The sequence below is a fragment of the Myotis daubentonii genome, chromosome 11, assembly GCF_963259705.1.
Source record: "Myotis daubentonii chromosome 11, mMyoDau2.1, whole genome shotgun sequence".
Taxonomy (NCBI): Eukaryota; Metazoa; Chordata; class Mammalia; order Chiroptera; family Vespertilionidae; genus Myotis; species Myotis daubentonii.
Genome location: NC_081850.1, coordinates 72,451,769 through 72,471,746, shown reverse-complemented (window position 1 = coordinate 72,471,746; position 19,978 = coordinate 72,451,769). Strand labels below are relative to the sequence as shown.

Here is a 19,978-nt window from a genome sequence, read left to right as displayed (position 1 = left end):
CATCCACTCTCTTTGATTCTTACCCCGTGTGATAGGCAGGCAGGCCTGAGGCTACTCTTCTTTCATTGGAGGAGAATGGGAGGCTCAGGTTGGCCAGCACCTGCCAGAGGGCCCAGGGCTGGGAGGAGGCGAAGGCCTGGCCCTCCTCCTCAGCCCCGCCTCCCCCAGCCTGGCCCCTGGCTCCTTCTCGCTATAGCTTCCTTCTCCCACGGCCTGCCTGTGGTCAGCCACCCATTTAAAGAGCTTCCCTGTTTATCTTTCCTCCCTCGGCTATTCCTGGCCTCCCGGCAGCCTCTCAATGATACGTTGTGTTCTGTCTGGCTTCCGCCTTTGCCGCAGGCCCGCAGTTGTTGAGGACTCTGTAGCCTGAGCTGTTTTTAGTCCTTCCATCACTTTTCCCTTCCTACTCTGACCCGGGCCAGCAGTGTCTGCTCAGAAAGTCCGGCTTCCTCACACGCCGGCTTCGTCACGGGAGCCCGGCCACGGAGTCCTGCAGCCAGAGGGCCCCGTTGGGAATAGCGAGCCCAGCCTTTCCGTCCTGCAGATGAGGCTCCCGAGTCCCGCGAGAGGTCATACCGCTCGTTGTGGGTGGTGGTGGGCACGGAGACCAGGTTTCACGCCTTTAGTCCAGGCATCTTTCGTTTATTGGTGAGAAAAACTGTACATTCACACGTAGAGGCATCTACCCACTTACCCGTCTCTCAACTAAGAAAATAAAAGCTTAACTCCACGTCCAGTTCTCTTGTACACTCGCTATGTGGCTGCTAGCAGGGCTGGTCCTTCCCAAGCTCTTGGCCTGAGGGCCTCAGCACCCCACCGGCTGCTCACCCGAGGCTGCCCCCTGGTCTGTCTCTACGGGCAGCTCACAGCACATCTGCTAACAAGAGCGAGATGGTGTGAGCCGGACGGGTCATGTCCTCTGACTGATCTCAGAGTGGTTCCGTCACTTCACTGCATTCTCTTCATTAGAAGCAAGTTGCTGGGTCCTGCCCAGACTCTGGGGGAAGGAAACACACAGGACATGAGCACCAGGAGGCCAGGGTCATTGGGAGCCATCTCTGAGGCTGTGGGGCTTGGGGCAGGTCCCTCTGAGCCTGTTTCCCTGTGAGGACGTAGTAACCCTCAGATGCAAGAACTAGTGGATACGGAGGAGGGTGGGACCAGTTATGACCCGGCCCTTAGGAGCTCAGCTCACAGGAGGTGAGATCGGGGGTTGGTTTGAAAGTCACCTCAGGGCTTCCCGGCCTGCCTGTGTAGAGGACCCTGACACCCCAGAACTGGTTCTCTGTGGAGTCACCCGTTGGGGTCCGTCTGAGCTAGTCCTTTCTTTGGTTCCTGAGGCAGATGAGCTGGCCCCCAAAACTCCACCCCACGTGACTGAAGCCCTGGTGACCACGTGTTGTCTTTCCGTCCCCCACAGACAATTTCAGGTACACGTGCGACATCTGCGGCAAGAAGTACAAGTACTACAGCTGCTTCCAAGAGCACCGAGACCTGCACGCGGTGGATGGTGAGCCAGGCCCCTCACTCCCGGGGAGTGAGTCCCATAGAGAGACCCCCAACCCAGGGCTGCTTACGTGGCCCCTCTCTGCCCTCCGCCTGCCCAGACGAAGGTCATGTGGCAGCCAGACCATGAGGGACGCGCCCAACCCCTGAGGGTCCTGGGGAGAAAGGTCCCCGTCACACTCCATACATACTTCTGAGTAGGCACAGTGATGGCGAACCTTTTGAGCTCGGCGTGCCAGCATTTTGAAAAACCCTAACTTAACTCTGGTGCCGTGTCACATATAGAAATTTTTTTGATATTTGCAACCATACTAAAACAAAGACTTATATTTTTGATACTTATTTTATATATTTAAATGCCATTTAACAAAGAAAAATCACCCAAATAAATGAGTTTGCGTGTCACCTCTGACACCCGTGTCATAGGTTCGCCATCACTGGAGTAGGGGAACCGGAGTGAAATTGCCGGCTTTGTAAATCAAAAGCAGTTGAATGGCCACAATTTTATATCAATTTATTATCCGATTTCATATTGAGTATTCACATGCTCTGGTGAAATTAAACCAATTTTTAAAAATGAACGATGGTATTTTAGTGTCTTAGATTACAGAGTTAGGAATTAGAACAATAAATTTAGGTAATTTGTTTTTGAAAATGGAAGAATCCTAGAAATAGGGTCTTGGGTCTGGGAGGATCTTGGCGGCTCCCTCTGGAGCCGCACCCCCCCAGCCCATCTCCAGCTGTGACAGCCCAGCTTCCCACCTACTGGCTCATCCGTCTTCTCGCCTCCTCATTCCTCTCCTCCCGCCCTGGCCCTCAACTGGGTGCTGATGATCCAGAAACAGGGCAGACAGAATGTCTGCCCCCCGGGCTGGGCCCTGCCGTGGGAGGGAGAGGCGTGCAGACACAGGCTGTGTCCTGGTTGGGGCGCACCCTCCTGTGGCCGCTGGTTTTCTGGGCCTGCATACTGGCCAGGGCCGCGCCCCTAGGCCGAAAGGGCAAGTGCACGTGGACGGGGCTGGGAGCGGCGGGCAGAGGCAGCTGTGGGTGGGGACTAACAGGGCTCCTGTTTGCTTTTTCCTCCTGCGGCTGCTGCCTCCTGCCCCGGCGCAGTGTTTAGTGTGGAAGGGGCCCCCGAGAATCGGGCAGGTAAGTACTTGGTGGCTGGCCACCTCCCTGGTCCCCAGCTAGGCTCCCGAGGCCTGGTGACTAGGGCACTAAGGGCCGCGTGTTCTCCCACAGACCCGTTCGACCAAGGCGTCGTGGCCGCTGAAGAGGTGAAGGAGGAACCCCCGGAACCATTCCAGAAAATCGGGCCAAGTATGCGGGCCTCTCCTTGGGGCCGGGGCTGGGTGGGGAGACAGGCGGGGGCTGGCTGAGGGTGGCAAGGTGGGTTCCGCTGCTGGGAGAGGGTGGCATTGCTCATCCGGCAGTAACGCCTGGCTAGCGAGCCACTGGCCTTCTTGCACCTCACTTTGCCCACCTGTCAAATGGGCCAGTCAGTGTTGAGATTCAGCTTTGGAGAAGCAGGACAGCACAGGGTCAAGGTCAGAGCAGTGAAGGCAGCACCTGGTTGGTGCCCTGGCAGTCTGTTAGCCGTCCTGAGCCTCGGCTCCTCACCTGTGGCATGAGGGTGACATTTCCCCACAGGTTTGTTGGGGGATTAAATGAGATCGTGGCTATCAATCACCTATTAATTAGCACAGTGCCTGGTACATAATAGGTGCTCGGAAAATAACTTGTTATTGTCACCTGAAGGGGTTCATTAGCCAGTGGAGCTGTCCAGGGGAGCCATATGCAGACAATCTGTCCTTGTCCTAGAAACCCCCGAGGGCAGGAGCCACGCACCTTCCTGTGGCCCTCCCTTTGGGGAATACGGAGGGAGCCCGCAGGTCAGTGAGGAATAGTTACAGCATACCTAGAAGCACAGGCGGCTGGGGGTGCCGGGGGTGCCTGACCAGCCTTGGGAATCCACGAGGCTTCTGCGTGGGGACCAGGGTGGGGAATGAGCCCTTGCACCCCCTCGAAGGCAGGAGAGCAGCACTTTTCTGGGAATTGAAAGGCCAGTCGATTCTGAATTCAGGTCTTGGAGAGGCTCAAATACCGGATGAAGTTATTTAGACCTAAAGACCTAATCCTGAGGGGAGTGAGCTGAGCCGGGCAAGTTTACTAAATGGGGAAGGGACTTAATTCAGTTTGCATTTTAGGAAGGCCATTTTGGCTTGGAGAATGGACTGGAGGTGGTGGTAGCGTCTCACACGTGAGACTGGTCCAGCCCTTCAAAAATTTACATGTACTTCCTGGGCCTGTCTTACTACCGGCAAGAGAAGACCTTCATGGGCTCTGCCTCACCACACTAAGGATGAAGGCAGCTTGCAGAAATATACACTCAGACATAGAATGAAAGGATGTGGAAATCTGAGGGAGGGAATTGAGGGAACTACCACAGTGAAGCCGCTTGGTCCCAGGCCCTGGGGAGGCATTGCTGGGTCCCTGATGCCTTTTCTTCCTCCTTCCTCCTAGGGGATAATTCCCTGCTTGATTTTTACTCTTAAACTCTCAGGAGACTGCAGATGTGATCCTATCTGTAAAGTGGTTAGCACCATGCTTGTCATATGCATAGTAAACAATAAACAGTGACATTAAAATAACCTTGAAGATAAAGAAAATGATGAAAACCTCAACGCAAACCCTGCCAGGAGGTAGATTGTGGGAGATCCAGATGTGAATCAGACCTGTTCCAGGACAGATACGGGACAGGGAGTCGCAGCATAGCACTACCCTTCCATGTCTGCCTAGCATTATAATTATGAAAGTTGGCTTTGGACCCCAACAGGCCCCGGTTCGAATGCTGGCGTCACCAGTTTACTAGCTGCTTACCCCCTCGGAGTCTCCTCTGACTCCTCTGTAAATTGGGACAAGAATGCGATCTGTTCTGCAGGATGAATGGGTCAAGTGTCTAGCCAGCACCTGGCTCATACTCAGGGCGTCACACGTGAGCAGTGCTGCCAAGGGGTAGTTGAGAGCGAGAGCTTAAGAGCCATCCCAAGTATGAATCCCAGCTCTACGCCTAATCGCCCTGCGACATCCTGCAAATACTGTAATCTCTCTAATCCACCATTTCCTTAATTCTGAAATGCAGTGATGACAATAAAACTCCCCTCTCAGGATTGTCATGGAGATTAGCTCAGATTATATTTATAAGGGGATTAGTCCTTGACACTTACATGGAAGCATTAAGTAAGTGGTCCCTATTACCCAGAAGGTGCAGAACAAGATGAAACTTGTTCTATATATCGGCGACTAAGCCTTACAGCAACCCGTGCTAGGTCCTGGGAGAAATTGTCACAGATGATGCAGAGGGAGTAGGGAATTGCAGTGAGAAAATTGAACTGAGTTTGTCGTGTCCATTCCCCCCCGCCCCCAACTCCCCCTCCCCGCTCCCTGCTGCTCCCAGCTTGGCACTATGGAAGTGAGGTTGCTAGAATAGTGTGATGCTTTCCCTTGTTACCACTCAGGAGCTGCCTTGTGAATTAAGACTGCTGCTGCTTGGGCTCCTGACACGTCTTGCAAGCAGGCCAATGCCACAGAACCCTGAAACCGATGAGGCGTAGAATAAGAGGAGCCAGTAGCAGCATGGCACACTGTGAAGGGGCTAGTTGCCACAAGTAGCGATTGTACTAGGCCTGGGGAGAGGAAGAAACTTGGTAGCAGTGCATGCTGGGGAAGTATGCCTTCCACATCCACATCAGCTGAACTATTAGAGAGTTAGGCACTTGAGGAGGAAGCCAAAGCCATGGCAGAGCAGAGGCGTCCTGCTGGAAGAGGGAGCTGGTCTAAGGGGTCCTGTGTGTCAGCTTGCTCTCCAGCTCCAGATCTGAGAATTTTTACCATGGTAATGGTCTACCATGATAATGAGAAGATTCAGAGCAGTTCATTTGTGCCAGCGGAAACAGAGTCAGTCTGGATTTGTTCATAGGTTATTTGATTTTTATATGTGGATAAGGAAGACTTAAGTTGGAAAATAAATAAATAAATAAATAAATAAATAAATAAATAAATACAAACCATGGGGAACTATGAAATTCCACATCACAAGAAAAAGAGAATTTAGGAGACTCAGGGGAAGAGCATACATCTGAAAATGATCTACTGCGAAATCTAGATGAAAATTCTCTCTGGCAGCCACAGTTGATTATAAGAAAGTATGACCTGTCGTGGGCTGCCTTAACAATGCATAGCTTAAACAACAGAAATTTATTTCCTCACAGTTCCAGAGGCTGGTAGACAGAGATCAGAGTGCCAGTTCCAGAGGCTGGTAGACAGAGATCAGAGTGCCAGTGTGGCTGGGTTCTGTGAGATTACTTTTGGCCAAATACCATTACATGTGGAGGTAGGGTGTGAACATCTGAATTTGTGGAAGACACAGTACAGCTCCTAGCATGAACCCTGTGAGAAAGGAGCCCAGAGTTATATGGTGAAAAAGCAACAGGATAAGGTGAAAGGGCAAAGAGAGAAGTGTGAGATGAGGGAGGATTGCAGAGAAGCTGAAAATAGAAGAACAGAACTAAGACTTCCATTGCAGGTAGTAAAGAGCAGAGTCAGTCTAGGAAATGGAATTAGTGATATGAAAGACAGCTTTGAACAGATGAGATAATTAGAGGAAAACATGATAAATATGGAGAATGGGGAACCAGTTCCAGATCATTGATGATATTGTGCCAGTGGGACAGAAGCTGTGAAGATATAATAGAAGAAAAATTTGCTCAGCTGAAGGAAGGCCTGTGTGAAGGCCTGTGTATGAAGGTTTAAGGGCTCGTCTTATGTCAGAGTCAGTATAAAGAGATCCCTAACTAAATAGATCTTAGTGAATTGTCAAAACTAGACATATAAAAAAGAAAAATTATAGGGCCATCTAAAAACAAAAAAGCAATTCTATACAAATGAATCCAAAATGGACATGCCTCAGTCTTTTCTGCAATACTAAATGCCAAAAATAATGAAATCGCTTTGAAGGGAAAAAGTTGTAATCTAAGAATTTTATGTCTAGACAAAATTGTGATTTATGTGTAAAGGAAAAAGCCAGATCTCAAAAACATACTGTATCTTCTACGTACCCATCTTCAAGAAACTACTTGAACTTATTCTCTGAGTAGAGCACACTTAAGGGCGCCAATATGAGGAAATAATTCACAGTATTGAATACTAAAGCCAGATAAACTAGAAATAAGTTTAAAATGTTGCGCCTGGCTGTGTGGCTCAGTGGTTGAGGGTCAACCTGTGAACCAGGAGGTTATGGTTCAATTCCTTTTCAAGACACATGCCCAAGGGTTGCAAGCTCGATCCCCAGTGTGGGGTGTGCAGGAGGCAACCAATCAATGATTCTCATCATTGATGTTTCTATCTCTCTCTCCCTCTCCCTTCCTCTCTGAAATGAACTTAAAATATATGTAATGTTGCAATTCTGATTGTAAAAATTAAGGCAAAAGACAACGATTATTCTAAAATACTAAAAATGAATTTAAAAACGCAAGAAGGCAGGCATGGTGAGGGATACAGGAAAGGTGGGTTAAACCAGTCCTACTCATAGTGTGGTCCCCTGAGCAGCAGCATTTCCTGGAAGCTTACTACAAACAAATCCGCAGGTCCCACGCCAGGCCTACGGAATCAGAACCTCTGGGTGGGACCCAGCAATCTGTGTTGTAACAGTCTCTCTAGATGATTCTTAGACCTGTTCAAGTTTGAGGAGCACTGAGTTAAACTCCCTTTTCAATGGTAATAGATAGGATAATATCATTTCCTGCTTGATTTTAACATTTAGAGAAATATATATTACACACTGTCTAAAACAATGGAGAATGTTGGAAAGTAATTGAATATTGGAGGATAATGGAAAGGCAAAGAAAAGAGTCCATGCATCAAACAACTGAAATTTTGTTTGATGAAATTAAACAACCCAGAAGGGTGGAGCAAAGGAAAAAGGATAATCATAAAACAAGTGAAACCAAGTCAGATAGAGCCATCAAAGCAAATGGCATGATCTCCTTTATTAAAAGACAAAGGTTCTCAGGTTAATTTAAAATAATCCAATTATTAATGCCTTATTAGAGACATGCCTAGTTAATTCATTATCTTTTCTCTTTCTCAGGAAACTCTTTGCTGCTTCCTTAGCTAAAGTAATTTCCCGATTAGAATTTTCATAGCACTGTGAATGTCTCCTTTAAGAGCACCCACCGCCATGGTTGCAGTTTTAAATTTGCGTGATCATTTGACTTTTCTGTCTCCTTTTCCAGACTGTAAGCTCCTTGAAGGCAGGAACCATGACTTTTTGCTCAACATTTGTGTGCCGGCATTTAGCGCAGTATCTGTTTAATGAATGAAAGCACAGGGAAATGTCTCTAGGCATATGCAAACATGTAGAAAGGAGAATCCGACAAAGTAATTACCAAGAATTAGTAACATTAATGCCAGGCAAACTAATAAAACTGTGGTTCTTAAATGTTCCCAAGCATTAGAACTTTCTAAGGGGTCTGTTAAAACACGGGTTGCTGGATCCCATCCCTAGAATTTTTCTTTCAGTCTGTCTTGGTTAAGTCCTGAGAATTTGCAGCAGGTTCCCAGGTGGTGCTGCTGCCGCTGGCCCAGGGACCTTTGAGAAGGACTGCGCTACAAGACAGGGAAATCTTAACAAAGGGCACAGTTCGCAGTGAAGGTTTGGATCCCTGAGCCTTTGTGCATCAAACAACATTATATCTAAATACACAAAATAAATGTAGAAACACCACGAAGTGGGAGGATTTATTACAGGGAGTCTTTGGCAGAGCAGGTAGACAAATAAGATTACATAGGGATACAGGTGACCTAACAACTTTGAATCTTGCAAATAGATCTTTTCCAGTGTTCATGAATCAGTTACAAAAATTATTTAACTACAAACAAATTTTAAAGTTTCTATATTGAGACAGAAATCCCACAAACAGAATAAGAAGTCAATTTGAGCAAAAATACTTGTAGCTAATATCAAGAACAAAACATTGGTATTCTAATCTACAGAGTCTTAGCGATTTGAAAAAGGTAAGTATAGAAACATTGGCGGTAAACACAGAAAAGTCATGAAAGAAAAACTCTAATTAAACATGAAAAATAGTAAATTTCTTTGCAACTCAAAGAGGTGGAAAATAAAATCAGCACTGCATTATAGTTTCCCCTATCAGTCACAATTTAAGAAGACAATAATATCTAATGTTTGCTACCATGTATGGAAACAGTAATTTTCCCATCTTTCTAATTTTTTTTTAAATTTTTTTTTTAAATACATTCTATTGATCTTCCACAGAGAGGAAGGGAGAGAGACAGAGAGTCAGAAACATCGATGAGAGAGAAACATCGTATCAGTTGCCTCCTGCACATCCCCCACCATGGATGTGCCCGCAACCCAGGTACATGCCCCTGACCGGAATCGAACCTGGGACCTTTCAGTCCGCAGCCCGACGCTCTATCCACTGAGCCAAACCGGTTTTGGCCCATCTTTCTAATTGAGATACAAATTGGCCCAATCTTTTGATAGGTAGTTGGTGCTTTGGTTATCAAAAGCCTTAAAAATGCATACCCTTCATTTATCCCGTGGAAGTAATGTGCAAAGATTATGCTCAATAATCTTTATTTTGCCATGATGTGCAAAAATAATGAGCACATGTGCAAAAATTTCTACAAGTATGTGGATCATAGCATTATTTTTATATATATATTAAGGGAAATTTGGGGAGACATTCTAAATGTCCCCTGGTGTAGGAGGCCAGCGCAGCAAATTCTGAAGTCCAGTGGAACCATGCAGCCAATAAGTGCAGTAGAGATCGAAGTTTATTGATTGAGCAAGATGTCCACAAAGTATTGTCGATCGAATGCACCAGGTTACAAAGAGCATATAGATCGGGGCCGCCCATTCAAGGCCTGCAGCAGCCAGACAAGATGATGTCAGTGTAAGGGGAGTGAGGGGCGGGGTCTGGGGCTAGTTGAAAGGTGCAGGTTCTACCCGAGGGGTAGCTGCTACTCTTTGTTTTGGGGGTTACAGATGATTGAAATTTCTCTTATTTTTTTTTAAAAAAATTTTGTATTTATCAATATTTTATAATTTTCCCCCAGTGAACAATATTACATCAGAAATTTTTAAGAAGAAAGAAGTTAGGCAGACCCAAAAGAGAGGTAAAAATAAAGTCTGGTGGGACCTGAGAGGAAGAAGTGACCTCTTCTGCTGGGGGGCATGGGGAGCTTGGGGGCAGGGAAAGGACCTGGAGATGAGGGGACCCCAGCGTGGCCATTGCAGAGGGGCTGGTAGAGAGATGGGCACTGGAGGTCATTTTGGGTCACCACACATTTCCAGAGCACCGGGGCCTGAGGGTGGAGCGATGAGGGAGAACAGCGTGTGCCAGGTACTGTTCTAAGCACTTGACATAGAAATTTAATCCTCACAGCAATCCTATAAGGTGGTCCTATTATTACCCCCGTTTTACAGATAGGAAAACTGAGGCACAGAGAGGTTAAGAGATTTGCCCAAGGTCACACAGCTCCAAATGGCAGAGCTGGGATTTGAATTTAGATAGTAGTCGATTCAAGTGGGCTCCCAATTCTAGTTTGTTGTCCCCGAATGAGGAGGAGCTTGGGGGGAGGGAGCGCGCTCTGCTGCTGGATGGGAGCCAGGCACCTGTTCCCACACTTTTGTCTCCTTCTTGGACAGAAACCGGCAATTACACCTGTGAATTCTGCGGAAAGCAGTACAAGTACTACACACCCTACCAGGAGCACGTGGCCTTACACGCCCCCATCAGTGAGTACCTTTTGTTGTTGGGGGCGGGGTGGGCCAAGCTGTAGTCCCAGGCTCTGGGGTGTTACTAGGGGAGGGCGAAACTAAAGGTGAACTTGATCTGGGCCAGTCTCTAGGTGTCCAGGTGTGATCTGGGGCCACCTTACTCAAATAGCTGGGAAAGCCCCACTTTTAAGCCAGGAAAGCCCGAGTCTTCCAACAGTGGATTTAGAGGGTGGGCACCCTTCATCCAAGTCCTTCAGTGTCCCTGTCCCCACCTCCTCTAAGCACCTCCAAATCATGTTCCTGAATCCCCAGCCCCAAAGCCAGCACCATGTGGTGCAGCCCCAGTCTGAACCCATGCAGAGCCTACCCCAGGCAAGGGATGGCCAACTAGACAGATAGCTCCCCTTTGTCCTTGTTGGTGGGAAGGGTGCGACGCCGGAGTGCTAAGCCCGGACTCAGAGCCCTGGGTGTTAATCCCCGTGGATTCATAGGCTTGCATGTGACCTGGGGCAGGCCCTGTCCGATGTCTGGCCTCCAATCTTTCCTTCCAGAAGGGAAATGGTTCTCAGGGCCCTTCCCACAGGGACATAGCAGCCTTCCATTCTCCTGATGCTGCCGATTCCCCAGTGCCACTTCTGGATGTTGGAGCGGGCTCCATCACCCTCCCATCCCTAGCAGATGAGCGGGAGGCCTTCAAGTCCTCAACCAGAATCCGATGGAGGCGAGGCTTAACCAACTTCACAGCGCGGGATGTTCAGGAGTGGCTGTAGGAGTAACCCCTGCTTTTGTTTCTTAGGACAGAGCTGAGTGGATCCCACTCCATAATCTCTGAATGGGCAGAGCAGCAGAGGTGGAGGGTCCCCCATGGGCGAGAGCTCCCATCCTGAGATCCATAACTGGGCTAGGATTCTTGTCCTACTCAGCCTCTGACCTGTGCTGTCACTTCCCTTCTCTGGGCTCAGGTTTCCCTTTGTGGGAGCTCTTGAGGTCTTTCCAGCCCAGGGGTCTGAATTCCAGGCATCTCCAAACCCTCGGACAGGTAGACCAGGTGGCCCAACTAGAGGAACCCACCCTGCCAGTGAGGCTAGGGATGTATGGGCCACCCATTTCCCACCACATGTTCTGGCCTGGGTGGAGGGGAGGATACGGTGTACGCTTGGTGGGCATGACCCATCATTTGACTAGTGGTGCTGGTGCTGAGTCATCAGCGCTGTGGCTGGGCTTGAACTCCATGGCCTGGACCCTCTGAGGACCCCTCTTTCCGTGGGCCGGACTGGCAGCTGTGTGTGGACATCTGTCCTGCTGCCTGGTTCTTGGAGAGGATGCCACCCAGAATGCACTTAGATGTTAGTTGCAAGGCCAGCCTGCAGTCACCATGGTGTCAGCCTTTGGAGAGCACCTTCAGTGCTGCTTCTGTCCTCCCAAATTTCTGGAATAAGTTGAATACAGTCATGGAGTTAACAAGAGGTGGAGTTTGGCTTTGAACCTTGGAAAGCCATTAGGAACATATCTGTCACTCCCAAAAGTTTCCTTGTGCCCTTCTAGAATTCCTTGGTCACCACTTCCCCATTCATAGGCAAGCACTGATCTGCTTCCTATCCATATAGATTGCTTTGCATTTTCTAGAATATTGCCTATATGGAATCGTACTCTTTTATTGTGTGTATGGGGGTGTCTGGCTTCTTTTACTCACCTTAATTGTTTTAAGATTCTTCATGTTTGCATGTATCCGTACTTCATTCCTTTTCATTGATGGGCAGTAGTATTCTATTGTCTAGATACAGTAAGTTCTCACTTTAAGTCGTCAATAGGTTCTGTAATTTTAAGTGAAATGATGTATAACAAAACCAGTTTTACCATGGACTAATTGACACAAGAGTTAAGTTCCTATAGCATATCATCAATGTTATAATGAAATGGCATTGAACAAAGTTACATTATTTGAGGACCTACTGTATAGATACCACAATCTTTTTTATTCACTTATGGATGGACACATGGGTCGTTCCAGTTTAGAGCTGATACAAATAAAGCTGCTGTGAACATGTCTGTACAAATCTTTGTATGGACAAATGCTTTCATTTCTCTTGGGTAAATACCTGGGAGTGGAATGGCTGGATCATATACGAGTAGCAGGTGTATGTTTAACTTTTAAGAAACAGCCCAATGGTTTTTCAAAGCGATTATGCCATGTTACATTCCAGCCAGCAGGGTACTTTTCTTTTCATGTAATGTTCTTGTCTAATTTGGGTATCAGAGTAATACTGGCCTTACAGAATGAGTGGGAGAGAGTATTTCCTGCATGGCGTGTCATTTAGGTTACAGTGATTGATAATATTGTTTAAATTTCTACACCTTTCCAGGGTTTTCAAAAACATATGCTTGTTCTGCCAAATACTGAGAGAGGAGAGTTAAAATCTACAACTTTAATTCTAGAGATGTTGTCTCTCCCTTTAGTTCTGTCAGGTTTTGATGCATATATTTTGAAATTTGTTTTTAAGTGCACACACTTGGGATCATTATGTCATGATGAATTGACCCTTTTAAAATTGTTCAATGCCCTTCTTTATATCTGGTAATACCCATTGTCTGAAATCTACTTTATTTGATATTAATATAGCTACTACAGCTTTCTTAGGATTAGTGTTTGCATGGTATATCTCTTTTCATCCTTTGCTTTTTACTTATGTGTGTTTTAAGTGCATACATATACTAGTAGTTGGTTCTCACTCCTTTATCCAGCCTGACAATCCCTGCCTTTAAATGAAGTGTTTAACCCATTTACATTTGACATATTATTTTGATATGGTTAGATTTAAGTTTTTTATCTTGTTGTATTTCTGTTTGTTTCATTTCTTATTATTATTCATTTTTTTGTCTTGCCTTCTTTAATATTAATCAAGAATTTTTAAAAATTTCCTCTGTTAGCTTTCCACCTATACTACTTTTCCTTTAGTGGTTACTTTGTGGTTTATAATATATATCTTTAATGTATTATAATCTACCATGACTTCATATCATAACACATTATACATTATGTGAGAACCTTATCACAGTATACTTCCCTTTACTGCCCTCCTGTCCTTTGAGCTAGTCTTACATCATACATATAAGTGTTAACATATATATCATACATAGTCTAAATAAGTTATAAAGCCAACAATTATTTTTTGCTTTAAACAGTCAATCCTGTGTTAAAGTAATTAAGAAATGAGAGGAAATGCCTTTTATATTTATTACGTAGTTACCATTTTCTGTAATTCAGATTTATGTAAATCTGAATTTCCTCTATTATCCTTTTCCTTTATTCCCTGAAGAACTTCCTTGAACATTTCTTACATTGTAGGTCTGTTGGTGAAAGATTTTCTTAACTGAAGATGTTTTTATTTCACCCTTTGAAGGCCATCTTCTCTGGATATGAAATTCTGGGTTGAGAAATTTTTTTTTAGCACTTTAAGAATGTCATCATTTTATCTTCTTTGCTTATGTTGTGTCTTGTGAGAAGTCAAAGGCCATTCTGATTGTTATTCTATACTTGATGTATCTTTTTTCTGTGGATTATTTTAAATATTTCTCTATAATACTGGCTTTAGTAATTTGATTATGGATATATAGTATTCTTTGGCTTCATCTTCTTTGGGGTTTGTTGAGCTTTTTGGATCAGTGGGTTTATATTTTTCATCAAGGAAAATTTTTAGTCAGTATTTCCATAAGTGTTTTTCTTCCCCAGTTTCTCTTTTGCCTCCTACTAAGACTATTGACATGTATGTTACATTTTTTTTACGATGTTTACAGATCATTTGAAGCTGTGTTCAGTGTTTCAGCCTTATTTTCCCTGTGTTTCTATTTGGATTGTTTCAAGTGCCCTGTTCTCAGGTTTGCTGATCTTTTCTTCTACAGTGTCTTACTTTGTTTCATTGGAAATAGCCATTAAGTGAATTTTTCATCTCAGCTATCATATTTTTTTATCTCTGTAATTTCCGCTTGGTTCTGTTTGACACCATTTCTTTCTTCATTATGTTCATGTTATCCTTTAAATCTTGGAGCATATTTATAATAGCTGTGTTAAGGTCCTTGTCTGCAGATTCTATTGTTGCTATCATTTTTGTATGTTTCTGTTGACTGTTTTGTGTGTTTTTTTCCTGTTGAATATTATTCCCGTTTTCCTGCTCCACCCGATGGCATCCTTTTTTTTATTCTGTGCTGCCTGTGTGGATGCAGTGTTGTTGAGTGTCTGGACTTTGCTATCTTCCTTTGAAAAATGTAGAATTTTGTTCTGGTCGGCAGTTAATACAGATTAGCTTGATGATTCAAAGGCTCACTTTTAAGCTGTGTTGGGGTGGAGTCTGGAGTACAGTAGCCTCTCCTTATCCTCGGTTTCACTTTCCATGGTTTTAGTCAACTGTGGTGTAAAAATATTAAATGGAAGATTCCAGAAATAAACAATTTACACATTTTAAGTTGCACACTGTTCTGAGTAACAGGATGAAATCTCACGCCATCCCGCTCCATCCCTCTTAGAACACGAGTGACCCCTTTGTCCACCTTATCCAGGCTACATAACTGCCCACCCCTACTTAACAGCGGTCTCAGTTATCAGATCGGTTGTCACAGTACACAGTGCTTGTGTTCCAAATAAGCCTTATTTTAATAAAGGCCCCATCGCCATGTACATAACTTCTATTACAGCCTGTTGTTATAATTGTCCTATTTTATTATTAGTCCTTGTTGTTAATCTCTTAGCATGCCTAATTTTAAAATTAAAATGTGTCACAATATGTATGCCTCGCAGAAAACGGTACCTCTAGGATTCAGTACTATCTGCGGTTTCAGGCCTTCATTGGAGGTCTGGGAATGTATCGCTCCTGGATAAGGGGGGATACGGTAGTCCTTGTGCTAGGGTCAGTGTAATCCTTCTAAGGCCTGGCTCCTCTGGGTCTCAGCTGAATGCCTGGGCATTCAGCAAGGTCTCCTCTCTGGCAGGTGGGACCTCAGACATCCTCTAACCTTGCACACCCCTGACTCCTCACTCACGCGCAGCCCCGCAGTCCGTTGGCTGCCAGGCTTTGCAGGGGGTCTCTCTGCACGGTCCAGGAGCTCTTTCTTGTCTCCTTTCTTTGTTATCCTGCCCTTCAAACTCCAGCCACCTTGGAAGCCCTGAACTCTGACCGCTGACTCCTCAGTTCAGGGTGACGAGGGTGCTTTCTTTGGGCTTCACCTCTGTGCTCTGGTCCAGAAGGTCTCCCCAGGCAGAGAGCAGGAGGGGCTCCTGGGAGGTCTCCTTTCATGACTCACAGGAGGCCCTGCACCTCCTTCTGTTCACAGTCTGAAACGGTTGTTTCACGTGTTTTGTCCAGCTTTACCTTGCATCTGGAGGAGGGCTAGTCCTACACCAGCGGCTCCAGCGTGGCCAGAAGTGTAAGGTCTCCAGTTCTCTTCCTCAGACTAAAACCCACAAGGATTTCCCAGATTAGACCCTGTGGATCCCGTCTCCCTCTCATTTCCACCTCCAGCCTTTGGTCCCACGGGCCCACTTGCCGCAAATTCATTTCCCTCCCCCCTCCTTCAGGGATTCCCTGCCTGACCCCTGGGCCCCGGTCTCTTCTCCCTCTCAGGGGCATGGTTACTTTTTTCAAATCCATCTATTCTCTGAATGTTCTGCTCCACTTAAACCTTCAGCTTCACAGGAAGGAGAGATCACTGTGTTCTCTTATGTGTAAATATCTCCTACGTTTCTTACAAGAGCAATCAGCCAGTCTGTCTAAAGCTCTTCCTTTCTCTGTGAAAGCCCAGGTAGGAATTCCAGCTGGACAGCATTTCACGTGAGAAGGTCAACACATGGTGTAAACTATGGAATGAAATGAGACAGGAGCCTGGGAAATGCATCGTGGCTCCATCCCAAACTGCTCTGTGACCCCGGAGTGGTGCCTGTCCCTCTCTGAGCCCCTGCATCCCTGTCTGCCTATACCCTGGGGCCGTTGGAGGGTAACGTGTGAGATAGGCTTGCCTCGAGGAGAAGCTGGGGAAGGTTCTAGACTCCCAGGTTTTTCTCAGGCTCCAGGTAGGAGCGAGAGTCTTTGCTTTCTGTGGACCGAGAAGAGGTGTCCACCCTCGAGCACGGGGGGCACAGGTGGGGGCGGTGGCTCGAGAGGCCACTTACTCCGCCAGCTCCGAGGGCTCTTGGGGACTGAGAGCGTGACCCTCTCAGGTACCGCCCCCGGGTGGGAGCCACCGGACGATCCAGACACGGGCTCTGAGTGTTCACATCCAGAGGTCTCCCCGTCTCCACGCTTCGTGGCCGCGAAGACCCAGACGAACCAGTCGGGGAAAAAAGCTTCGGCCTCCGTGGTCCGATGCTCCACCCTCTTACACCGCACCCCTCCAGCCACCCAAACCCAGACGTTCCGCACTCCAAATTCAGGATCTCCAGCCAACAAGGCAACCTCAGGTACCAACGGCCTCTGTCACCCCACACTCCCTCCATTCCCCCTCCCCCCACCTGCCACAGCTGTGCCCGGGGTCATTGTTCCCTTGCAAGAGCAACAGTGGGGGTCCCATGGTTCTGTGGGACGAATCTGGGTCCTAGCTCTGCCTCTGTCGGGCCCTGAGACCTTGGCGAGACGCCTAACTAACCTCTCTGAGTCTAAGTTTTTCTTATCCTAAATCAGAGGGTTGCACAAGAGAGTTTGTAAAGTTTTCTCTTTTTAAACAAGAGAATATTTCCCCCCACGTCATGGCCTGAGGTGTTTTTAAAAACTGCTTTAAATTCCTTGCCAACATTTGGACGCTAGGAGGTTTTATGTGAAACTTGATCTCCAGCTGACATGGACAAGTCAGCTCCGGCCGTTCCGGCCCACTTTCCTGCAGTGCGACAATTGGCTTGGGCTGAGCCACAGCTGCCTCCTGTATTCATAGAGCATGTGCTCTCCAGTTTTCCACAGTCCCCACCACTCCCTCCTGCCCACCCAACACAAGAGCCATGCGGCGGGTGCCATCTCTCATTGTGATCACACTGTTGTCTGTCTGACATGCAGCCCGGTCCATCCATTCATGTCCCTGCCTGGAAACCCCTCGGCATGCGTTTGCACCCCCCATCTTTCCGAAAACCCAGCCTAAGAACTCATTTCTACGAAGAGCTGTTCTCCTCGAAGCAGGGTGGCTGGCCGGAAGCTCTGTGCTCTTGGCCTCCCGCTACTCGTGAAATCGCTCCCCGGGCCGTGGCCCAGCAGGAGACCAGTGGATGCCAGCTCCAGTGTTTTCTGGTCCAGGTGGAGAGCCAGTTATCAGGAACCCTGACTTATGCCCAGATGGAATGAGCCTTGGGCGCCTGCCTGTGGGCAGAGGGTAGAGTGATGTAGGATAGAGTGATGATGTGGTCCTTCTGGGATCAGGGACCTTTCAGTTGCTGTCAAGAGGCCCACAGCCATCCGTTAAACATACAAGTGATCAGACTGTGTTCAGTGACCCAGTAGGTTGGGCTGGCGGTTGACGAGTTGTGTTTGCCATTATTCTTTGGTTCGTGGGCTACTGTGGGGCAAGGATGTGTTCGCCAGAAGTGTTTGAAGATAGGCTTATGAAGTTTAGATGTCCCGGAAGGAGAGTAAGTACGTAATCAACCTTGAGCATCATGGATTTTGAGGTACTGCGTTGAGAAAAGCCGATAGCCGTTGTATTTTTCTAGAAACAGGCTGGTCCTCATGGGCTCGTCGGTGGTAGATGTTGGCTCAGCTAACTAATGGGATCCCAAGTTTCAAATGTTTGCTTTTTCTTCTTGACCTTATGGCTGGGAGTTTCCACGTCTGTAGTTCCTGCAGCGAGCTGCCTGGAAGGGGCAGCTCTTGGACCTCAGTGTCCCCAAAGAAGCATCCCGGAAGCTCTGGGACTTGCTTCTAGCTGCCTTTATGTGACCTGGGAGACTTGGGGCTGGGGGCAGAGCAGGTGGGCAGAGCAGAGGACACCAGGTTTCGGCAGGAACCTGCACGGGAGAGCTGGAAGTGGTCACCGCCTTCACCGTGTTGGAACAGGCAGCTGTTCCTGGGTGGAGGTGCGGGCCTGTGCCTGGGACCTCACCCACCGTACAGCCCACTGGTTTGTGGCCGGAGGTGCCCGTGGCAGGGAGAGCCGATCAAGTTTGCATTATGAGCTGAGTACTGGGAAACGAATCATGACCTCAGTTGTCAGTTCTGCCAATAAATTGGCGAGGCTGCATGCAAGTACCCCTAGAGGGGTCGCCACCCCCCTGCACGCACGAGGATTAAGATGCAGAAAGGACTCGCTTGTGAAAAAGGACGCGTCTGCCTGTGCGAGAATGAAGTCTCATTCTGCCGTCTTAGAGGATTAGCAGCATGTTCGGCCCCGGGAACGTGACAGCCTCACTTTCCTCTGGGTGCGTGTGTGTTTTTCACCTATAAAATGGAAGTGACGGTGTGGACCTCCTAGAGCTATTGGGAGAATTAAGAGAGACCCTGGGTGTAAGGCATCTAAATCAGTGCCTGGCACATAGTAGGTGCTCAGTAAATGAGTGCACCCCCCCCCCTTTCCCCTAGGCAAAGAATTGAGGGACTTTCTTTGCCCATTTAAAGATGACTTCTTGAAGGAGGCAGGTATGGAGCTCTCGGCCCAGGCATTCTATGGATGCGTTTTGAAGAGAGGGTTATCTTTGTGTTGTGGACAGCCTCTGCGGAAAGGAGGCTGCATCAGGAGACGTCGTCGGGGTCAGGGAATGGGACATTGAGCAGGACCTGTAGGAGCCGCCTCTGGCTTCCTTTCCTGTCACCCGATGATCGCCCAGAACCCCGGCCCCCACAGCCTGAGCGAGAGCCCTCTGGCATGGGGTGGACTGGGTGACAGTGGTGTTTCCCACAGTGAGTTCCTGAAACCACCATTTTTTGAGGAATAGTAAGGAATGTATCCAATAATTTAAAAATAGGCGCCTTAGCTTCTTTGGCTCAGTGGATACAGGGCCTGTGGACTGAAGGGTCCTGGGTTCAATTCCAACCAAGGACACATGCCCAGGTTGCTGTCTCGATCCCCAGTAGGGGGCATGCAGGAGGCAGCTGATCAATGATTCTCTCATCATTGATGTTTCTCTCTCTCCCTCTCCCTTTCTCTCTGAAATTTATAAAAATATATTTAAAGAAAAATAGGCTTGAGTGGCCAAATCCATTTTGGAAAGGCTGGATTAATAAAGCCAAATGGGCCTCTTTTCAGTGAACTTCTCCGAGCCTTTGACACACTAGTGCAAGCTGCTTCTCCCTAAGAAAGGGGCTTGGCCGGCTGTTCACCCCGTGACTTGTTCCCGGAAGTCTTTGTCTCCTGGAGCATCCGGCACCCATTGTGCCAAGAGCTTGGAAAAGCCGAGTCCCCTCCCAGCCTGGATATTCAGTTTCAGTACCTTCTGCAGGTGGGGGAGAGGTGGGCACTAAATTGGTATTTTCCACCTTGAATTCTGTCTCTGCCTCTGGGGTTACAGGCAGCGCCTGGGAGAAGGTGAGCCACTAAGAAAAGTGCAGCCTGTAAGCAGAGATGCCCAAGAAATCATCAGGAGCTAGTCCTTAACCCGGGTGAACTCTGACCGGACCTCATCTCGTCTTTGGCCTCCTGGGGTATGGGCTGCCCCCACTCTGCCTGGCACACCTTCTCTCCAAGGCGCTCCTTGCCACCCAG

General features: G+C 47.6%; 1 protein-coding gene across 14 annotated transcripts in view; it reads left to right on the top strand.

The window, feature by feature from the left end:
- The window catches only part of ZNF618 (zinc finger protein 618), a 152,271-nt gene that overhangs the window by 116,646 nt on the left and 15,647 nt on the right, over positions 1–19,978 (top strand). For 5 of the 14 annotated variants that reach the window (XM_059657897.1, XM_059657896.1, XM_059657894.1 and 2 more), the window contains exons 6-11: positions 1,421–1,510; positions 2,620–2,655; positions 2,749–2,826; positions 9,649–9,708; positions 10,241–10,330; positions 16,521–16,760. In XM_059657897.1, coding sequence (XP_059513880.1) covers positions 1,421–1,510; positions 2,620–2,655; positions 2,749–2,826; positions 9,649–9,708; positions 10,241–10,330; positions 16,521–16,760 — 594 coding nt within the window. The remainder of the gene's footprint in view (positions 1–1,420; positions 1,511–2,619; positions 2,656–2,748; positions 2,827–9,648; positions 9,709–10,240; positions 10,331–16,520; positions 16,761–19,978) is intronic. The other 9 variants (XM_059657904.1, XM_059657902.1, XM_059657905.1 and 6 more) reach the window with 3 other exon arrangements.